Below are 21,277 nucleotides of genomic sequence, written 5' to 3' on the forward strand. Positions count from 1 at the left end.
GCAAGAAGCACAAATGATGCAGTTTGTTTCCTGTTCACACTCAAAGTGACTAAAACCAGATTTATGAACGTGTCATTTCTCTGAGTCACTGATGGAAACATCAGCTTGTATGAACTGTTCAGTCTGATGGATCCTTTGAAGAGTGTCAGTGTGCTGTTGGAGTAAAGCTTAGTTAGACTTGGACCTGGTTGGTAGTAGTCATAGATCTTGACCACGGCTGGCTTCAGGTTGTCCACTGGGAGCTCCTGGATGATCTCTAAGCTGTGGCTGATGGGTGTGTCCTTTGATAACTGGACGAGACAGAAACAATCGCAGACACAGTTTGTCCCAAAGATCATCATCAGTCTGGGTTTAGATCTCATGTTAGCGCAAACACGTTTTATTGATCATCATCTGGTGTCCCCACTGTGGACTTCTCTGACCTCCTCTAAGGACACCAGAACAGGATCTTCCTTTGGTTCAACACGACTCACCAGGAGGCCACGTTTGAGCTGTGAGGAGATGACATCATCACAGTGATCACATGACGTGTTGGTAGCGTCTGTCTAATTACTCACACTCTGGGAACATCCAGGACCTCCATGTTTGTAGTTTTCTCCTTCCCACTGTAGCTGTGTTTGAACAGTGTGTGCACACATGCTCTTCATCACCCACAGTGACTCCACGCTGGTACAGAGCTCTCCTCTAACCTGTCACATACTTACAGGGATGTATTTCCACAGTCAGTCTGGCAGATCCACCTGTGGGCTCCACCTCTGTGTGGACTTTCACACTGAGAGTGGGGACATCAGCAGGTGTTGGGATGTTGTAGGTGGCACAAATCTGGGAAACAAACAGAACCAATCACAGCTCAGTGCAGCCTGCTGTCACTTTTGTACACCGTGACACTTTTATATTTATATCTCTATATTTATCTATTTATCTTAATATTTATCAGAGTACTTGATTGAGTTACTTACTTACTTACTTTACTTACTTACTTACTTACTTACTTACTTACTTACTTACTTACTTACTTACTTACTTACTTACTTGAGTTATTGAGTACTTGGAGGATTTTGTCAAAAGCCTAGCTGCAGCGTTTTGCACAACCTGCAGACGATCCAGAGAACCTTTGCTTAGACACACCAGGAGACACCAGGAGATGCCGGACTAGAGCAGATACTGAAGGACCCGTCCCATCCTGGCAACAAACTGCTCCAACTCCTGCAATCTGGTAGAAGGTTCAGCATCATCCGGGCAAGGACAGAGAGACTCAAGAGGAGCTTCTATCCCCAAGCCATCCACACACACCCGCTCTCTCACATCATCTATAACTGACTGACACAGGACTCTCTTCCAGACACTCTAAACCAAGGTGTACCCCCCCCCCCCCCCCCCCCCCATTTTTGCACATGTCGAGGAGCGTGTCAGGCTACATTTCACTGTGTGTTATACTTGTATAACTATGCATGTGACAAATAAAGAACCTTGAACATAAACAGCAAATTACAATAATCCAAGCGTGACGAAATAAATGCATGTATAGCAATCTCCAGTTCAGAGCGAGATAAAATCGGGCTTAGCTTAACCACATTTCTTAAATGATAAAAACAAGACCGAGCCAGAGATTTCACATGCCCATCCAATGTGAGACTCGAGTCAAAGGTGACACCTAAATTCCTGATAGAGGATTTAACATAGAGTGAGAGAGGACCGAGGGCTTTCACTATCTGCGATAGAAACCTATCAGGGGCGCATACGAGGACTTCGGGTTTCCCCTCGCTGAGTTGGAGGAAATTTGCAGCCATCCAACGTTTGATCGAATCTAAGCAATCCTTCAGATGCTGAAGCTTAGATAAATCCTGGGGCTTAAAAGAAACGTACAACTGTGTTTGGGGAGTGCGACTCTCTGTGCAGTGTCTATTTGTGTCTGTCTATATGTTGGGTGAGTGCCGAGTATTTGGTGGTGCATATGGGGTGGGAATGCACGTCTGTGTCTGCGTGTGCCTGTTCGTCTGTGTCTATATGTCAGGTTGGGTCTTAGACTCGACCTCTCTGGGTGCATCTCAGGCCCTCTAAAGTACGGAGGCCTATCTCCCCTCACCACACTCCCTGCCGGTGGCTGATGCCCTCAGACGTTGGTGTGTTGGTGGTCCTTGTCGTCTGGGGCTGGGCGCTCATGTATGTACCGGATCACTCCTGGTGGCCGATTGGTGGGGCCTGGCGGCTGTGGCCCGGCTGGGCTCCTTCCGGGGGGTGGGATGCCCTCAGGCCTCTGGCCTCTGGGTCTGAAGCTCGGTCCTCTCTGGCACAGCTGGCTGCCGGCAGAGCCCGCGGGCACGCCACTGCAACCCCCTCTGGCCTCTGCTCCGTAGCTGCTGGATGACCTCTCCTTTGGGGCTCTACTCAGCTCTTCCCAGGAGGGTGGCACGGTTCCACCCCCCTTTGGTGGTCCTCCTCGGGTCCTTGTACTCTGGGGCCTCTGGACATCTGGGGCCTGGATCTCCTCCATACCTGCTTCATACCCTGGTGGACGGGGCTGTGGCCCCCCCACACTCCCTAGCAGATCGTTACATGGAGAAACCTTTGGAATGCAAGCATGCTGATCCACACAGGTGCACACACGAGTGTTCACAGACGCGGACTACAGCTTTCTTGGCTGCTGCCTCAAAGCACATTGTGCGCTGTCTATCTTGCGTGCTGCACAATATCGTTTAATATTTAATATCTATTGATATCTACTGCTAGCTAGTTTATTGTGATGGTGCTGTTTTTTTATTATGTTGCTCTTTGTTGTTTGCTTTCTCTTCTGTTTTTTTTCTCCATACAGGTGATCCAGGTGTTTTGTTTTCTTTCTTTCTTCCCCCCCTTCTCACCGTCTCTTCTCCCCTTTGGTTTTCTTTCTCTCCCTCTCTTTCTTTCATTCTTTCTCCCTGTCCTATCCCCCAGTCATGTCTGTCCCGTTTGTAGCAACTGAAAATAAAATTCATAATTATAATAAAGGTCAATCAAATGGACCAATATGGCAAGGCCATGATGATCCACTTGGTAAAATAAATCCGCTTGGCATCTCTCTTGGCCTTAAGACAACAATTCTGATGGCTATAGATCCAAACGGGACAAAAAAAAATAAAATAAAATAAAAAAGAAACGTACAAGTGAATATCATCAGCATAACAGTGATAAGAAATGTCCTCAAAAGAGCCCATTATATGCTGGAGGGGAAGAAGATAAATTAAAAACAATAAAGGCCCCAAAACTGACCCTTGAGGGACACCATAAGTAAGGGAGGTAGAGGATGACCTAAAATCGGAGACCGCCACAGAAAAGGATCGGTGATGGAGATAAGAGGAGAATCACTCTAAGGCAGTTCCAGATACACCAACCCAATTTTTCAGCCTTTCAATGAGGATGTGATGGTCAACTGTGTCGAAAGCTGATGTGAGGTCCAACATGAGTAGAACAGAGCATTTACCTGCATCATTATTCATCAAGATATTGCTTGAGACCCTAAGAAGGGCTGTCTCCGTGGAGTGAAATCGACGAAAACCGGACTGAAACCATGTTTATGTAGAGCTGCCATAAGTTGCTGAGCCACAACCTTTTCTAGAAGCTTAGTAATTAACGGTAACTTAGAGATAGGTCTGTAGCTGCTCCAAAGAGAGGGGTCAAGCTGAGGTTGTTTTAAAAGTGGGAGAATAGCAGCGTTTTTAAAATAAACCGGAACTATACCAGACGCCAGTGAAGAGTTGATTAAAGTGAGCACACATGGGCCAATAGACTGGAAGACATTTTTGAATAATGATGCAGGTATAATGTCAAGTAAACAGGAGGATGCTTTCACTGAATTCACAAATTTTACCAGCTCAGGTAGTGAAACAGGAGAGAAAGTATCCAAGATAATGGGCCAGGATGGGGTAGAGATCGAGATAACAGGTGCTGAGTGTGTAAAATTCATTCTCACATTATGAATTTTTGCGGGTCGTCCAGCCCTGGCCGTGAGGTGTCCCTTATTTATTTTTCAGGGAGTTGGCAACCGTAGATGAACATCATTCAGAGAACAGCTTCCAGCTTCTTTTGTTCTACTACAGTTTGGATGGATTTGCATTGCAAAGAGACTGAAGTGGATAGGGTCAGGAGGTCAAAGGTCAGAGCTCCTGTGGGTCTGAGGGCGGCCTCACGCTGGAGAAGGATGAAGGAGTCTGACCTGAGCCAGTGTTTGACATGAACACATCAGCACTGCTGTCAGTGAGCCTAACGACAGCCGTTAGCATCATTTCAGTGTTTCAGTCATAAAAACACTTCCTGTCACTGTGGTGGTTACAGTGACATCATGCAGTTTGTGTTTTGGCTGAATATTACACAGCTTCACTCCATGTACACCTCACGATGAAGAACAAGCTTCGAGGGCAATCAATCTCTCCCTGAAGAGAAAATGCAGTTCGAGAGCAACTGCGTCGACTTCAAGACTCAACAATGTGAACACACAGCAACACTGCCCTAAACCTTACAGGGTTCAGCAGCATGTACACATGCCATAGTGGATGGAAGCATGCGCTCCCAATCACAAGCTCGGAGGTTCATCATATTTTATTTGTTAACAAATTCTATTCTTCACACACATTGATCTCATGATCTCGTCTTGTTCCTTTATACTCAAACACAGTACTCGAACTATAATCTTAAAACTATAAACTTATAACCCTGTTATTAAGCAGAAGTGGGAAAATCTGGGGACTTGATTTGAATTCTGATTGTTGTATTTGTTTGATTTTCCTGTTATATGGTGATTGTTAATATAAATTTAAATTATATCTGTATAAGAAGAGCTCATTCATCATGTAAATGAATCAATCTTTTGAATGTAGAGAAAAGAGACACTAACACATGAAGCACACACAGCAGCCAAAATCCTCAAACACAGACTGAGAAACAGTTCAAACCTTCTATTGACTTTTTATGTTCAAACATCAACATGATAGAAAAAACTAAAGACACAGTGGAAAGTAAATTGTTGATGCATTTATAGAAAACAGTGTTTGTGTGAATGAGGCATGTTGTATAAAGCTGTTTGAGTGCTGAAAAAATAGAAAGGTGCTGATGAGAATCAGTCCATTCACAGTTTACCTGACCTGCTATCTGACCACTACTTTTTCATTTAGCATCTTATTTTATTTTCTTCCAAGATGGGGCTAAGTTTGTCAGGAGTGTCGTGTGCGGAGGCGAGGAAGAGATGACCCACACACAGGACTCTTGGTGCAGAATGAGGAGGTTTCTTGGATACAGAGACAACAGAAGACAAGATGGCTGGCTGAACTGAATGGACTGGCAAACTAACTGGCTGACTGAACTCAACATGCGACAAGAACAACATCAATGACACAACGGTGGACAGAAGGAAACTGAGGACTTAAATAGTCTGACTGATGATGACGATTGGAGACTGGTGAGGACACAGCTGAATATAATGACTAATGACACATGCAGTGGAACTAGAAGGTAAAGCACAGAGACAGAAGGCTGGCACAATGAAACACAAGCGTGTAGAAAATAAACTGAACATGAACAAACCTACATCACTGGGTTAACGACCCAGGAACCCTGACAAAGTTGGATAATGGAACAAGTGTCTTTACCCAAAGCAACAATGAGAAAAGCAACATTTACTCATTCTTATGCAGAACCAGTGCTGAAGAATCAACTCAAACATATCAACAGACTTTTGGGCTTATATACAAGTTCAATGACTGCAGATGAATTATAGCACGTATGCAGAACACTAAAAGCCCCAATCCTACTTTAAGATGAGAAGGTTTCAGGTATTTCCTGTTTTCCTGTTTCCTGTTTCCTGTTTTCTACTGTGTGTGTGTGTGTGTGTGTGTGTGTGTGTGTGTGTGTGTGTGTGTGTGTGTGCGTGTGTGTGTGTGTGTGTGTGTGTGTGTGTGTGTGTGTGTGTGTGTGTGTGTGTGTGAGTCATTGGTCTGGCTCAGTCTGTATAAATGCTCAGGATATGAGAAAGCACAGCTCACTCATTCCACATTAGGAAAGAGTGATACTCCTGAAAGTCCGGACTCTTCATTCGTTTTTTTGATCATCACTCACATCTGGTAATGGCGGGACAAGGAAAAAAATCTAACTATACTGGACCAAAACAATTTAAAGGGAGGCATTTGAAATTGAATGAGTTGGAAAATGAAGCCCAAGATACTCATATGTACGAGAAATATCTCAAGAGCAAGAGCAACATCCCCCTATACCCTGGACCTAAAGAGTTTTCACCAGAGTTTCATGCATCTGATCTAAAACACGACACGCATAGATTTAGTTTACAAGGAATCAAGAATGATGAAGGCTTCAAGGATCCAAACAATGGCTCAGAGGATCCAGATGGACTGTCCCTGGTGTGGTTCAGTCTGGCTGTGCAAGAAAGGGAGATCCGATCAGCTGAGGAGACGCTCCTGGAGAAGACCAACATGCATGCAGAGCCGGGCTTCCTGAAGAAGTTTGCCTCCTCTCCAGCGTTCAGTGAGAAGTCCAGGTATGGAGCGTATCGCTTCACCTTCAAGGTGGAGGACGTGCTGAAGGCCTATAGCGAGCAGGTACGGACTCCTTCAGTTCATATTAATGCCTGTATTTACAGGTGTCTACTATTATTTTCTTATAGTTGAGATGTGTAAATGTCAAAGATAGAAATTCAATAAATTTCTTCTTTATTTAAGTAGCCAGTCCATCCATCACCTGAGACTGAAACAGACTCCAGCGTATTTTCCATAAAACAAAAAAACAACAAGTAGAAAAAGACAGAAAGACAGTAAGATGTTAGGGAGGTTATTTTGGTTAGTATTTGACTCTGTGTCTTTCCCTCAGCGTTCCCCCAGTTAAGTCATTCCTGTCTTCATGTTTGTCTACACTGTAAAAACTGTGATTGGGATTAATTAGAATCTAATAGGAGAGTAATAGTAATTATTACTCAGTAAAAACGTGTATGAGTAGTTTTAATCAAATCTAAGCAAAATTCAACAATTTTGAGATGTTCAGTTATTTAAATTTACACAGTTTTGTTTGGGGTAAATTCAGCAATGGTTTGTTGAGTAGATTTAAAAAAAATGTTTGAGTACTAAAAAATTTTAAGAAATCTAATAGATTTAACTGATGAAAGCATTTTCATTTTAATCATTGTACACTTCCGCCCATAATCCTTTGTGCCACGTGCAGGACACACGCGCTTCATGAGTGGACGTCTCCATTTTGTCAGAGGTAAGACTTCTTAATTTGTTCAAATATAAGACACGGTTTAAACAATAACGTATATCGGTTTTGAGTAAAGGTTTTAAACAGTATGATACGTCGAAATTTTATTAATAATCATCACTGTAATGATAGTATCGTATTTTTACACAAATGGCAGTTAGTGGACTGCTAGCACAAGGTCACTTTCCAAGCCTTCACGACTGTGTTACTGAACAGCTTTAACTAACCACATGTTTTACCATATTAAAAAATATCAACGGTATATTCCGATGAGTTTTAACGTCTTTCATCCACGTTTAAAAGTTCATGAAAAGGTTTTGCGGTCAGTTGTGAGTGATTTTGTCAGCCACAGTCAGTTTTTCGAACTCCAGTTTCCAATAATGGCGGCCGCTACTAAGTTTTAAAATTACTCTTAGTAATCTTTCTGGGTCACAAAATAAACTTTTAACATATTTTCAGGCACGAAAGTAGCTGTGTAAACATCAAATATCTGCTCCGTTTATCAAGATATCGCATGTTTGCAAAAGTGCTTCGACGTTTTCGGAGCATCTGCTACCCACCAGCTCGATAGCAAGCCGGGAGCTCGAGGGTCACTGAAGCCGCTGAGAACGGCACAACTCCCGGCACATCATTTTCAGATCACCGCGGGGTTTCGCTACTCAGTTTAAACGTAATGTATAAGTCACTTAGACAACCTAAAAATGTTATTGTTTGGTTTTTTTCAGTGTTTTGTTTGTTCGTGAGTAAATCGGTTTGGCTGAGATTAAAGTTATTAGATTAGATTAGATAAAATAAAACTTTATTAATCCCCCGGGTGGGTTCCTCCTTGGTTTTTACACAGCTGACTAAATGTCAAAAATGATAATGTTGCTTTCCTTTCAGGTAATGGAAGATCCCTCAACTTAAATTCACCTGATCAGCATGGGATTGAAGTTGCAGGCTATCATAGCCAAGGTATTTTCCACAGACATTTCAGCTTGGAATTTTATTTAAAGAATTTTTTTGTCAAATTTCATTTGCATGGTGCACAGCTCCACTAATTTGTTTGCATGTTTTTGTCAGTGCAAGAGGACGCCAGGACGTCACTGATATAATTAACAACACAATTATGGGTTTCATGTTTTAATTGTATTTTAAATACATGTCTATTCTTAGTAAAAAAAACAAACAAAAAACAAACAAAAAAACACAAGTACAGGTATTGCTGGGTTTCTGTTTTGTCCCAAGAAGGAAAAACCCTTTCTGACGAACATAAACTAAATTAGATAAAAAAAACTAAATGACTAAATTAATGTAATTTACTAAAACGACACATTTAAAGATTGAACCTGTCAAGCATGTTGACAATACCTTTGTGTTGACTGTCAGCACCCAGGCATGTGCATTAACATCAGCTAATTATCGCACATAATGCTCCATGTGATGATAATTTGATATTTAACAGTTTTTTTTTATACTGCCAATTCTCACAGTTTTGTCTTAATAAATGGTCACTTATCTGATGGTAATTTTTGGAATTCTTGCTCATTTTCAGTCACCAAGCAATCCTAGCAATAACATAACCAGAAATCTGGTTATTCAGTGCTTGATGGTGTACCTTGGGGAGTCCATTGATCAACTGATCAAAGAGTACAGTGTAAGTGTTGAAGTAGAAACATTATTCTGTTTTTGTTATTCATATGTGTTTGTCAAGTTTCAAATAATTTGAGGCATTATCATGTTTTATTTGTCATTCAGCTACAGGATGTGTCCAGGAAATATTTCATGTGTGCAACTACAGTCAGAAAACCCATGTGTTTGTTGTTTCAGGATGCTGATGAGGATGGTGTGTCACAAGATCTTTCTGAACAGAGGATGAAAATCTACAAAATCAAGGCTGTTGGATCTGAGGAGGATGACATTGGCATTGTGCTGGAGGGTGTGAGAGTTATGCCTGCTCTGGGCAATTTTCCAAGAGCATGCGCAATGCTGGTTGGATTGACATATGCAGTCGATCTTGCCTATCCCAAAGAGCTAAAATACACCTTGGAAGTATTCCAGAAACTTTTCCTTGAACTGGATTGTGCTAAGCTCTCACCAAAAGTGAACAGCCTCAAGAACAAGTTATTGGCTTAAGTGAGGACTCTGAAAGAATGAAAGGGAAGTAAGCTCACTGAAAACCTTTGGTTTGTCTTTGTTAGATGCAGCTATCTTTTCAGTTTTTAAGTTAATTTCATCTTATTCATATCTTACCCAAATGACCTGCAATGTGTCAGGCTGTATTTGTGCTCTTCATTTTAATGTTTGTTTTTTATTACCTACAAGTTTCTTAGGAATATTCTGTTTGAAAGGCAACAAATTGGAGGAATCACTAGTGAAGCTTTTCTTTGTTTATAGTGTATGTTACTATAAAACATTAGTTTAAAACAACTTTAAAATTTAACAGAAGTGCAGTCCTGTAGCTGTAGAAATGTTACTTCCTCTTACATGTGTCTTAGATTTTCTCAGGTTAAACATCCAAATTGGGATAAAAGGTTGATTTACATTATTGATATTCCATGTACATGAGTGAAAAACCTTTGTTCTACAGTTATATTGAGTGATTCAATTTAACAAAAGATTGACAAACTAAAGTTTTTGTTTGTCAATCATAAATAAGTAACAGAGATAAAGGAAACGGTAAAGGATATTCAAATTTCAGGTTCATGTTGATATTACAGTCTAAAGATTAATTTCTTTTTACAAAACTGGTTTACATTCATGCAGTTTATGTTGCTGTTGCTCTGTACACAAAGCTGTGTGATAAACTGTTTATGACACTAAAACAAATTTACAGCAGAGGAATGTATTTAGGAGATCAGGAGATTGTTGATGAGAATTCAGTGTATACGAGCAGAAAAATGTTATATTATAAATTACTGTGTTTTATTTTCCACAATAAAACAAATTACTGTTTTGATGTTTTCTTTGTGAAATTGATTCATTTTACTCAGAAAATAAGTTAAATTCATTTCATTTTCTCTTATTATTCAGTCATTATTTTTAAGGTTTATTTGGAAAATTATTGAATCCAATTTGAGTTTTACTGAAAAAACAAGAAGATTTCATTTCTTTGTAATGGATATTTTAGGAAGTTTTTACTAAACCTTTGCCAGATAGTTAGTAAATTCAAAGTAATTTTTCTCAGAGACTTATTTCATATCAATTATTTTTTTTGGTAAAGTTGGGCAATTTCAACCTTCAGTTTGAGATTTTGACCCTAAATCCAACACATATTTACAGTTTAATTCTATTAATATCTACTTTTGTTTTCTATTTGAATTTAATTAACATTTTCTCTACATTTTACATAAATCTTTTGAAATTAAAATCTACTTAATTATTTCAAGTGTCACTTTGTTGCCATAACTTTTTTAAGTAACCTCTAGTCACAGTTTTTACAGTGTAGATGTCTGTTTTCTCAGTTGTTTTACTGTGTGTCTCACTGTGACTCTTATCCCTCGATCTCCTCCCTCTGTTCGTTGGGTTTTGTCAGTCTGTGTTGCCGTGTGTGTCTCATACTTCCTGTTTTTGACAGTCTCTGGTTCTGTGTGTACTATGTTCAGCCATGCTTCCCCAGGTGTGTCCTTTTTGCCCCGATTCCCTTGTGTATTTAGTGCCTCGGTCTCCCTCTGTCCGGTGTCATGATCTTCCCAGGTGTGTGTTCTGCTTGACTGTTTAGTTCCTGGTTTCCTCCTAGTTTGCTTTTATGAATTTTGTAACCCAGCAATAAAGCTGCATTTTTGATTTAGTCCTGTCTCTGAAAGGCAGTATTTTGGGTCCTCGATCTTGCCTGCTTCACACTGCCACTTGACATAAAACTTATGTGACTGATAATCTGCTAACCATGTTTAGTGTTGTTGGTCCATGTTCTGAGCCTCAGGCTGATAATTTATAGAAACAGTCTCTGTGAGTTTTCCACTAAAACATTTTTTTCTTTTCAGTTTTGTTCGGGGAAGCAGCCCTGTATGCGTGTTCTCAGAACGTCGCTGTACAAACAGGAAGTGATGTATGCTGTGCTGGTCCACAGCCCAGACCACAAAGAACGCTTCAAAGACTTGTATCCTGAGGTGTCTGATGACCCGGATGCCGTCTGTGCTTACAGACATGGACACTTCATCTGGAGGCCACAGGCCATGTGTGAGACACACAAGTAAGAAACAGATAACAACATCCATGGATGTATATGCACTATACAGGTCATCATGGCCGTACGAGAAACAATCACATCTGGAAAACAGTTTCCCACCTGACACCCTCACTCTGAGCTGTTTTATTACAGTAACTTTAGTGTATTTAATGAAGCCATGCATGTTTTTATCAATATTATCTGAGCTACAGGGGCTTGAAGAAGATGCAGGTGAGTCTAAAATGTCTGATCCTCAATAACTCCACAGGTAACCCAGATACCCACATGGAATATCCAGAACTTAGAAACACATTTGACCTGATCAGCAGCAGGATGTTTGTCTGTAGTGAAGTGGCTAAAAGGGACATATCATCCTGTGCCAGCTGGTCCTAAACAGTGATATGAGCATGGAAAACTGCACTTTTTGAAGTTTTCTCCAGTGAATTACCAAAAATCAAGTCCACAGGTGTCAGTTTGCTGCATGAGTTTACAGTTCTTTTGTGAGGTGATTCAAACGTTGCTTCTCCTCAGGTACAAGCTGACTGTAAATGACAATGTGGTGGAAGCTGAGAAGGCGACTAAGCCACATCAGTGGTATGTTTGGGACCACATCACCATCGCCCTGCTCGTAGAGGGCGGAAAGGTAACTTCACTGCTCCTCTTCCTCACACACCTGAAGATTTTCCGATCAGGAATATTATTGTGTGTTTAATCACCTTAAAGCTGGAGCTACTGGCGACCCTCTAACAGTTCTCAGATCTTTGACTTTCAGAATTTGTAAAAATTGATAGTTATGATGGTACATGCTATTAAAGTATTTAGGGTGAAAGTACCTGACACAGATACACAGATAAGGTTGCATCTGTATCATACAGATGCTGTTTAATGTTACAGAACTGTTTTTAGCTTTTTGTATGATTTTCGTTCCACTTCTCACGTGTACACACACTTTGTATAGGACTTTCACCTGGAATTCCAATAAAATTGATTCATGTTTGTGGCTGTAATGTGACAAAATGTGGAAAAGTTCAAGGGGGCCAAATATTTTTGCAAGCCACTGTATATAGCACCAAATCTCAACAACAGTAGCCTTATATTGTAAGGTAGACCCTACAATAATACATACATCATGTATGTATGGGGGCGGGGCCATCTGATGTGATTGGTTGGGGTGAGAGAAGGAAGACAGGATAAAGACATGCTGTGGAAGAGAGACAGAGGTTAATAACAGATGTGATTTGATGCAGAGAGGTCTGTTAACACATACTGTTATGCATCATGCATCATGGGAATCCCCCGGCAGCCTACGTCTATTGCAGCATAACTAAGGGAGTCCCTGTCAGGACTCTTGCTGCAGCATTTTGGATCAGCTGAAGGCTTTTCAGGGAGTTTTTAGGACATGCTAATAATACTGAATTACAGTCGTCCAGCCTGGACGTGATAAATGCATGAACTAGTTTCTATCCACACCAACTTGGATTTCGGGGATTAGTGATGTGGCTGCATCATCAGTTGAATGAAAAATGAATAAATTGATTAATATTCTGTGGATGAACTTACACTTTCATTCTGTATGTACAGGCAGTTTAATTTAGAACGTTTTCTTTTCCAGGTGCTGAAGTTTGGTTCTGATGATTTACTACAGAGGCTTACATTCTGTAAAAAAGATCAAGTGCTTGTTGGACCAAGATACTATGATTCTCGTGATCTTGCTGAAAATTGGGTTAAAACGCTGTGGGGGGAAACAACGTTTGAACTGAAAGAGGAGTCTTCATCTGTGGAGGAGTCTGCACTTGAGGAGCGTTTTGGAGGTAATGAATCAGTTACTGAAACATTTCTTGAATCAGGCTTCCTTCAGTCCACCTTTTATTAAAAACAGTAGAAACCCTGGAAACACTCGTCCACTGACAGAAAACATGAAAAGCTGTGTTTCAAATGATAGGTTTATTGGCTCCAGCTTTGCATCATTCATGCATCACATTAATGTAGGTTTCTTACACTGAGCATCAGATAAGCTGCTACCTGAACCTGATTTGATAAGACTACAGCCACAACACATTTGAGGACAAACGCTACATTTTTTTCCACCTGTCAGTTGAAGAGGCCACACCCCTTATAATGCAAGCTGCATACTGTTTGTATGAGGCTGTAAATGTGTAGTGGATGTCAGCTGGACTGCAGATTCATTCTCTCTCCAAATTTAAGTTTGCATCTAAGCAGGGACAGGTGAAGCTAACAGTTTCTCCTCTGTCATTTTTTATCCCCTCCAGATCTCTCTGTTGATGAAAAATGACCACAAGATGATAAAATGCAGTCTGAAGACTCCCTGCGACGAGACAGCAGCTTCAGTTTGAATTCTCTGGGTTCTGCAAACTTTTCTTGTTTCTTATTTTTAAGTGACCAAACATATAACTTCATGTTGGTGTGGTGAAAGCATTTACAGGGTGTGAATTTCACGTTTTATTTTGTAATCTTTAGTCATGCTGAGGATGTCTGTGGGGTGATATTAGTTTAATAGATTAATAGTATATTAAAGGTTTATCTAATGAACCACTTCCTGTGGTAACTAAGTGCACAGTAAAAGACAAATGACTAAACATTCATGACAATATGAGGAGAAAAATGTGATCATGTGTTTTAATGCAGTCTTTCGGGATGGGATGTATCTATATACCTGAATTAAAGAGAAATTACTTTGCACACACAAAAAGTGGAAGTTGAAGTTGATTTAAAACTTTGCTTTTAACTATGTAAAGCACTTCGTGCTACATTTTTTTTGTATGAAAAGTGTTTTATAAATAAAGACTGATTGATTGATTGAACAACAACAACACAGATTATCATTTTACATAAAAGTGCTCAATCATACAGTAATTGAAAAAGGAATAGGCTGAAGCCTTGTGGCTTATAATTATCCTATTATTTACCCCATAGGAATAATCAAATCCTTAACCAAGAAAATAAATAGCATCGATAAATAAGTTACATAACAGTTTGAAAAGAAATCAATGATAAATCAAGAAATTAAATCAACACAAATGTCTGTGAAGGTTCTCAGTCATCCAGGTCATCGTAGTCAAAGGAGCTTGCAAAGAAAAGCGTCTGGACTTCTTTAAGTTACTTGAAGACGTTTCACCTCTCATCCGAGAAGCTTCTTCAGTTCTAAGGTCAAATGGTGGAGAGTCCCAGATATAAACCTAGTGGGAGTTTCCCCCCACAGAGGGACAAAAGGACCCCTGATGATCCTCTAATTACCTGAGCCAAGGTGTGAAACTGGGTGTGGGTCCCAATCAGCCAGAGTTTCGGGTGTGTTCATTATGAAACCTGGCCCCACCTTATCATGTGAATTCCTGAGGTCAGATGGCCCAGGATGTGAGTGGGCGTTAAGGCGTCTGGGAAGGATCTCAAAACTGGATTATAGATGGCAGAGAGTTGGTGTCGTAAACCCCCGCCTCTGTTCAAAGATGGTCGCTCACAGTGGACATAGAAGCTTCTTTCACTCCTCTTTCAAACCATCTGTCCTCTCTGTCCAAAATAAATAAATAAATAAATAAATACATTTGTATTTATATAGCACCTTTCAAGACAGAATCACAAAGTGCTGCACATAAGATTACAAGTCATAAAAAGATTTAAAAAGAGAAAATAAAACAGGCAAAAAATTAACCAAAAGCAGTTTTAAAAAAGTGAGTTTTGAGTTGTTTTTTAAAAACAGCTACTGAGTCCACAGTTCTTAATGCTTGGGGGAGAGACTTCCACAGTCTAGGGGCCACAGTGGCAAAAGCTCTACCACCCTCAGTCCTCCTCTTAGTATTTTTTATAGCAAGTAAGCCCTGATCAGATGACATCGGGCTGTAGCAGATCAAAGATGTAGGCTGGTGCCAGTCCGTGCACAGCTATGTAGGTCAAGACCAGGATCTTAAAATTGACTCTAAATTTAACAGGAAGCCAGTGTAACTGAGATAACAACGGTGTCACATGTGAGTACTTGGAGGATTTTGTCAAAAGCCTCGCTGCAGCGTTTTGCACAACCTGCAGACGATCCAGAGAACCTTTGCTATGACACATAAACAGCGAATTACAATAATCCAAGCGTGACGAGATAAATGCATGTATAGCAGTTCAGAGCGAGATAAAATTGGGCTTAGCCTAGCCACATTTCTTAAATGATAAAAACAAGACCGAACCAGAGATTTCACATGCCCATCCAATGTGAGACTCGAGTCAAAGGTGACACCTAAATTCCTGATAGAGGATTTAACATAGAGTGAGAGAGGACCGAGGGCTTTCACTATCTGCGATAGAAACCTATCAGGGGCGCATACGAGGACTTCGGGTTTCCCCTCGCTGAGTTGGAGGAAATTTGCAGCCATCCAACGTTTGATCGAATCTAAGCAATCCTTCAGACGCTGAAGCTTAGATAAATCCTGGGGCTTAAAAGAAACGTACAAGTGAATATCATCAGCATAACAGTGATAAGAAATGTCCTCAAAAGAGCCCATTATATGCTGGAGGGGAAGAAGATAAATTAAAAACAATAAAGGCCCCAAAACTGACCCTTGAGGGACACCATAAGTAAGGGAGGTAGAGGATGACCTAAAATCGGAGACCGCCACAGAAAAGGATCGGTGATGGAGATAAGAGGAGAATCACTCTAAGGCAGTTCCAGATACACCCACCCAATTTTTCAGCCTTTCAATGAGGATGTGATGGTCAGCTGTGTCGGAAGCTGATGTGAGGTCCAACATGAGTAGAACAGAGCATTTACCTGCATCATTATTCATCAAGATATTGCTTGAGACCCTAAGAAGGGCTGTCTCCGTGGAGTGAAATCGACGAAAACCGGACTGAAACCATGTTTATGTAGAGCTGCCATAAGTTGCTGAGCCACAACCTTTTCTAGAAGCTTAGTAATTAACGGTAACTTAGAGATAGGTCTGTAGCTGCTCCTAAGAGAGGGGTCAAGCTGAGGTTGTTTTAAAAGTGGGAGAAGAGCAGCGTTTTTAAAATAAACCGGAACTATACCAGATGCCAGTGAAGAGTTGATTAAAGTGAGCACACATGGGCCAATAGACTGGAAGACATTTTTGAATAATGATGCAGGTATAATGTCAAGTAAACAGGAGGATGCTTTCACTGAATTCACTAATTTTACCAGCTCAGGTAGTGAAACAGGAGAGAAAGTATCCAAGATAACGGGCCGGGATGGGGTAGAGATCGAGATAACAGGTGCTGAGTGTGTAAAATTCATTCTCACGTTATGAATTTTTGCGGGTCGTCCAGCCCTGGCCGTGAGGTGTCCCTTATTTATTTTTCAGGGAGTTGGCAACCGTAGATGAACATCATTCAGAGAACAGCTTCCAGCTTCTTTTGTTCTGCTACAGTTTGGATGGATTTGCATTGCAAATAGACTGAAGTGGATAGGGTCAGGAGGTCAAAGGTCAGAGCTCCTGTGGGTCTGAGGGCGGCCTCACACTGGAGAAGGATGAAGGAGTCTGACCTGAGCCAGTGTTTGACATGAACACATCAGCACTGCTGTCAGTGAGCCTAACGACAGCCGTTAGCATCATTTCAGTGTTTCAGTCATAAAAACACTTCCTGTCACTGTGGTGGTTACAGTGACATCATGCAGTTTGTGTTTTGGCTGAACATTACACAGCTTCACTCCATGTACACCTCACGATGAAGAACAAGCTTCGAGGGCGATCAATCTCTCCCTGAAGAGAAAATGCAGTTCGACAGCAACGGCGTCGACTTCAAGACTCAACAATGTGAACACACAGCAACACTGCCCTAAACCTTACAGGGTTCAGCAGCATGTACACATGCCATAGTGGATGGAAGCATGCGCTCCCAATCACAAGCTGGGAGGTTCACCAGCAACATCAATGTGTGTGAATGGACTTGAGAAGACTGTCTGCGTTTCACATTTGCTATACTGGGAACTGAAATTGCAGAGACTGAAAAGAGTGAAAGACAAAAGGCAAAGCTGAAGAAGAACGGCCCCCTGGGCCTCTGACACGCCACCACCGTGAACTGCTGCCGATGCAGGAGAGAGACAGAAGCTGTGAGAGGTGGGGAGAAGAGAGCATGGAGGTCTGCTGTTGTTAATGTGAGAACACATGAACATTGGGCTGGAAAACTGTGGCCGGCTGTCTTGTGGAGGTTGAGTCCGTAGGATCGCAACAAAGGTGAAACTAAAACACACACAAACACACATAAACAGAGAAATGTGAAGGAAAGGCAGCTTTGAGGACAAAGCCCTGCTGAATCTGCAGCTCCACTGCACACACAGCCATTAAACCTGCCTACTAACACACACACACACACACACACACACACACACACACACACACACACACACACACACACACACACACACATGCATTGAACCTGCCTACTAACACACACACATGCATTGAACCTGCCTACTAACACACACACAGCCATTGAACCTGCCTACTAACACACACACATGCATTGAACCTGCCTACTAACACACACACATGCATTGAACCTGCCTACTAACACACACACATGCATTGAACCTGCCTACTAACACACACACATGCATTGAACCTGCCTACTAACACACACACATGCATTGAACCTGCCTACTAACACACACACATGCAGTGAAGATCAGCTTGTTATCTGTCGTCAGTGTTAAAATTGTGCAAATTTCACAGACACTTGTTATCAAACGCTGAGTGTATCCACTGCTGACAGTTAACTCTCTGGGTTACAGGACAACAGTTTAACTTTTGTGGGAAAAATCTGGTTTGACCAACCAGTGATCAGACAATAAGTTTAGTTGTTGATATAGTAAATTGTCAAATACTTTCTGCTTGATTGGTGCAGCACAAGTAATTTACTGTATGAAGTAAATTCTCTTTTGTCATAATATTTTGAACATGCATCTCTGTTGTCCTGTCAACTTGGTGGGTTAATAGCTGATATGCAAATTAGCTGATTGTTACTAGATCAGGGAAGGATGGGGCACAGGCCACCCCCACAAGCAGACTGGCCACCCCAGGTGCCACCCCGAAGCTAAAACAATAAAATTCAATCAAATATCAAATGTCCGATTATGTTTTCACAGTGAAGCTCAGATATCCGAGTGCAAGTGAATGCAGCATCGGCTTCTGCACTATGAGCATCACGTTAGCAAAGGTAGGAGAGCCAAGCATGAAAGATGGCACTGCAAGAAACAGTTTTTCGGAGAAAGATTAACAGGTTAAGATAGCTGGACAGGCCATCGGACATACCGGGTGTGCTGATGACTTATTTTATTTATTTATTTTTGTAACGGCATGAACAATGAGAGGTGGTGGATTGGCCAGATGCAGGTCGATGTGTAAAAATAACTCCGTTGTTTGGTGGTGGCTATGACGGGGCTTCCACAGAGGCCAGCAGGTGGATGAGGGAAGGGGAGGCAGGAGAGCCCCGAGGCAGCCACCAGTCCGAGTGTCAGGTGAACTGAACTTCAGGTAAGAAGTTATGACCTGCAGTCTATCTGGGTCAGATATGAACCAAGTTTAGGTGGAGTTTATTTTCATGTTGCTGACTTTTTACCGTCAGTTACAATAACTCGTACTGCGTTCTAGCTAGCATGACGGAGTTTCTATACTGCTGTTCGGTTGCTATGATGTTACTGATAGTGAACTTTATTTTATTCATAAGGTTAGTAGAGTTGCCAACGGCTCCTTAAAAAATGGAATGGTCCCTCATTCAGAGAAAATATTACACGTTTCGTATTGAGCTAAGAAGAGACGCAGTTTGTCCCGGACTTTAGCTAGAATGGAAAAGACACAAAGCTGGAGTTATTCTGTCTTTATGCTGCACAGCTGCCTCTTCTCTCATTCTCTCCCCTCCCTCTCCTGTTTCTACTTCAATCATGAAACTGATCAATGATCAGCTGATCGTCTCTCTTGTTTATTTATCGCCCACTTTGCGCCAGAAAGAGGAAACCAGCAGATATTGCGCTTAACAACAGCAGCACGTTTAAGCTTGATCAGCTGTTGTTAGAATGTATTTAATATTAATTTCTAGTATCAGCTGATGTTTGCTGGAGCCACAGCTGTAAACCTGCTGGTCATGATGTTGGTTTGGATATGTGGTGAGAGGGAAACATGAAGATGAAACCAGGAGATGTCCTTACTGGATCATCAGAGCTGAACAGGTGATGGAGAAACAGGTTTACCTTTTAGGTGACATGAATGAGTTGAAGTTATGAACTGTTTCTGAGAGACAAATAACACCAGGATCCTTTTCTAAGCAGCTGACAGCTGGTAACTGTGCAGGGGCGGGTCTAGCAAAGTGTTGCCAGGGGGGCAGGTAGGGCACTAACAGGGAGAGGGGGCACAAAGAAATACTTTTCTTTCTTATTCTCATTTAAAATGTCTCACTTTTAAAAAATAATTATCTGAATCTTACAACCAAAGTTTTTATCTGACGTAAAATGTATAGAAATCATACATATACCAACAAGACTGTACATCAGTGTCACAACAGCGTTTGTTTTCATTCAAAGGCTTTATGGCTTTACTACCTGGGGGGTCGGCCTGTAGTGAAAATGCCCGATTTTCTGTCCCAGTCCAGCCCTGCAGGTTAATACTGGCAGTGTCACCATGCCAGCTGACTGTATTTCATCATCAGCCAGTGTTGTTCTTTATCAATATTACCAAAGTTTACCATAAGGCAGCATAGAAAGTATTTACTTGCTTTCAGGTTTTATTCAAATGTTAGTCTTTTCAGTTGTTTCTCCACTTTTTTCCTGTTTCAAAATCAAACACCAGATTGTGAGAAGATTATCTTCTTTTTTTAACAGGCAGATAAAGTTTTGCATTGGCTAATTTGTCAATTGTTTGTTACAGATGTTCATATTTTAATATTCAAAAATGTTTTTGCCCAAAACATATGTGCACTACATGTCAGTAAAAATACTATGCAAATATTGCTGTCCTTGAATGCTGAGTAAACACTGACAAAGCACTGATTGTATCTCTTGTACTTTATCAACGCAGTATCTAAAAACTTTGCACCGTAGTGGTTAAAATCTCATTCTAATAAGAGTTAAAAGTGCATTCGGTTATTAGGTTTACAGGATTATTGAATTATGGTTAACGGTTGGTAGATTTGTTTTTAACATTATCTGCCAATTACATCTGCCACCCTTCTCCAAATCTGTGCCCCTACCTGGCCGCCCCAACAAACATTTCTAGACACGCCACTGGCAGCAGCCAGAGTATTGCTGGAAGAAATCATCCCAAGGGTGGAATCTCCAGACTGGGATTGAGACTGGGTGCTGATCAGAAGTCTTCAGAGACCCAGCGAAAACTTGGAAACACTCATGGCATAGCTGACAGCCCAGGCAGTGGTTGAGGTCAAAGGTCGTGCGGTTTGGGGCCCTAGTAGTCATTATGAGAAGATTCCAGAACCACAGCAATAACCATAAAGCTGCATTGGAATGAGAGGGTGAGGGGTGAAAAGAGCGCCCTCCTCCAACAAGGGCGTGCCAAGCTCCAACTCAGCGACAGCAGAGCAGACTCTGTGTCACCCAAGAGGGATCAGCGAATGAATGCAGATAACACCTGCTTAAACAACCAATCAGTTTCCCTGGAAAGCTTAGTATGTTTTTAGGTTAAGGAGGTCGTTGGTGTGACGTTAATAATCATTTTATAAATGATATGCATTCACATAACTCTCCGAACATCACAAACTCTGAGCCTGAGTAGAAGTGATTGGAGTAATTAGAGCATGCACGTTTTACAGCAACTTGTGTGCATTTTGTAGGGTAGGTAGACTGATTATCTAGCATGTCAGTTCCTGATGCGTACGTGCATTAGGCCCTCATTGTCTGAGTAAACATAGTAACAATAGTTGTGAGTTCTTTTG

At 41.3% G+C, this 21,277-nt stretch overlaps 1 protein-coding gene across 1 annotated transcript; it reads left to right on the forward strand.

Annotated features, from left to right (window-relative positions):
• Window positions 1-6,021: 6,021 nt before the first annotated feature.
• LOC113029859 (uncharacterized) lies at window positions 6,022-12,127 on the forward strand. The gene is made up of 4 exons (XM_026180887.1): window positions 6,022-6,581; window positions 11,196-11,404; window positions 11,912-12,023; window positions 12,104-12,127. The coding sequence occupies exons 1-4, from the start codon at window positions 6,093-6,095 to the stop codon at window positions 12,125-12,127; spliced, it is 834 nt and encodes a 277-aa protein (XP_026036672.1). The 5' UTR covers window positions 6,022-6,092.
• Window positions 12,128-21,277: the final 9,150 nt, after the last annotated feature.

This window comes from Astatotilapia calliptera, chromosome 9, assembly GCF_900246225.1.
Source record: "Astatotilapia calliptera chromosome 9, fAstCal1.2, whole genome shotgun sequence".
In the NCBI taxonomy this organism is placed as follows: Eukaryota; Metazoa; Chordata; class Actinopteri; order Cichliformes; family Cichlidae; genus Astatotilapia; species Astatotilapia calliptera.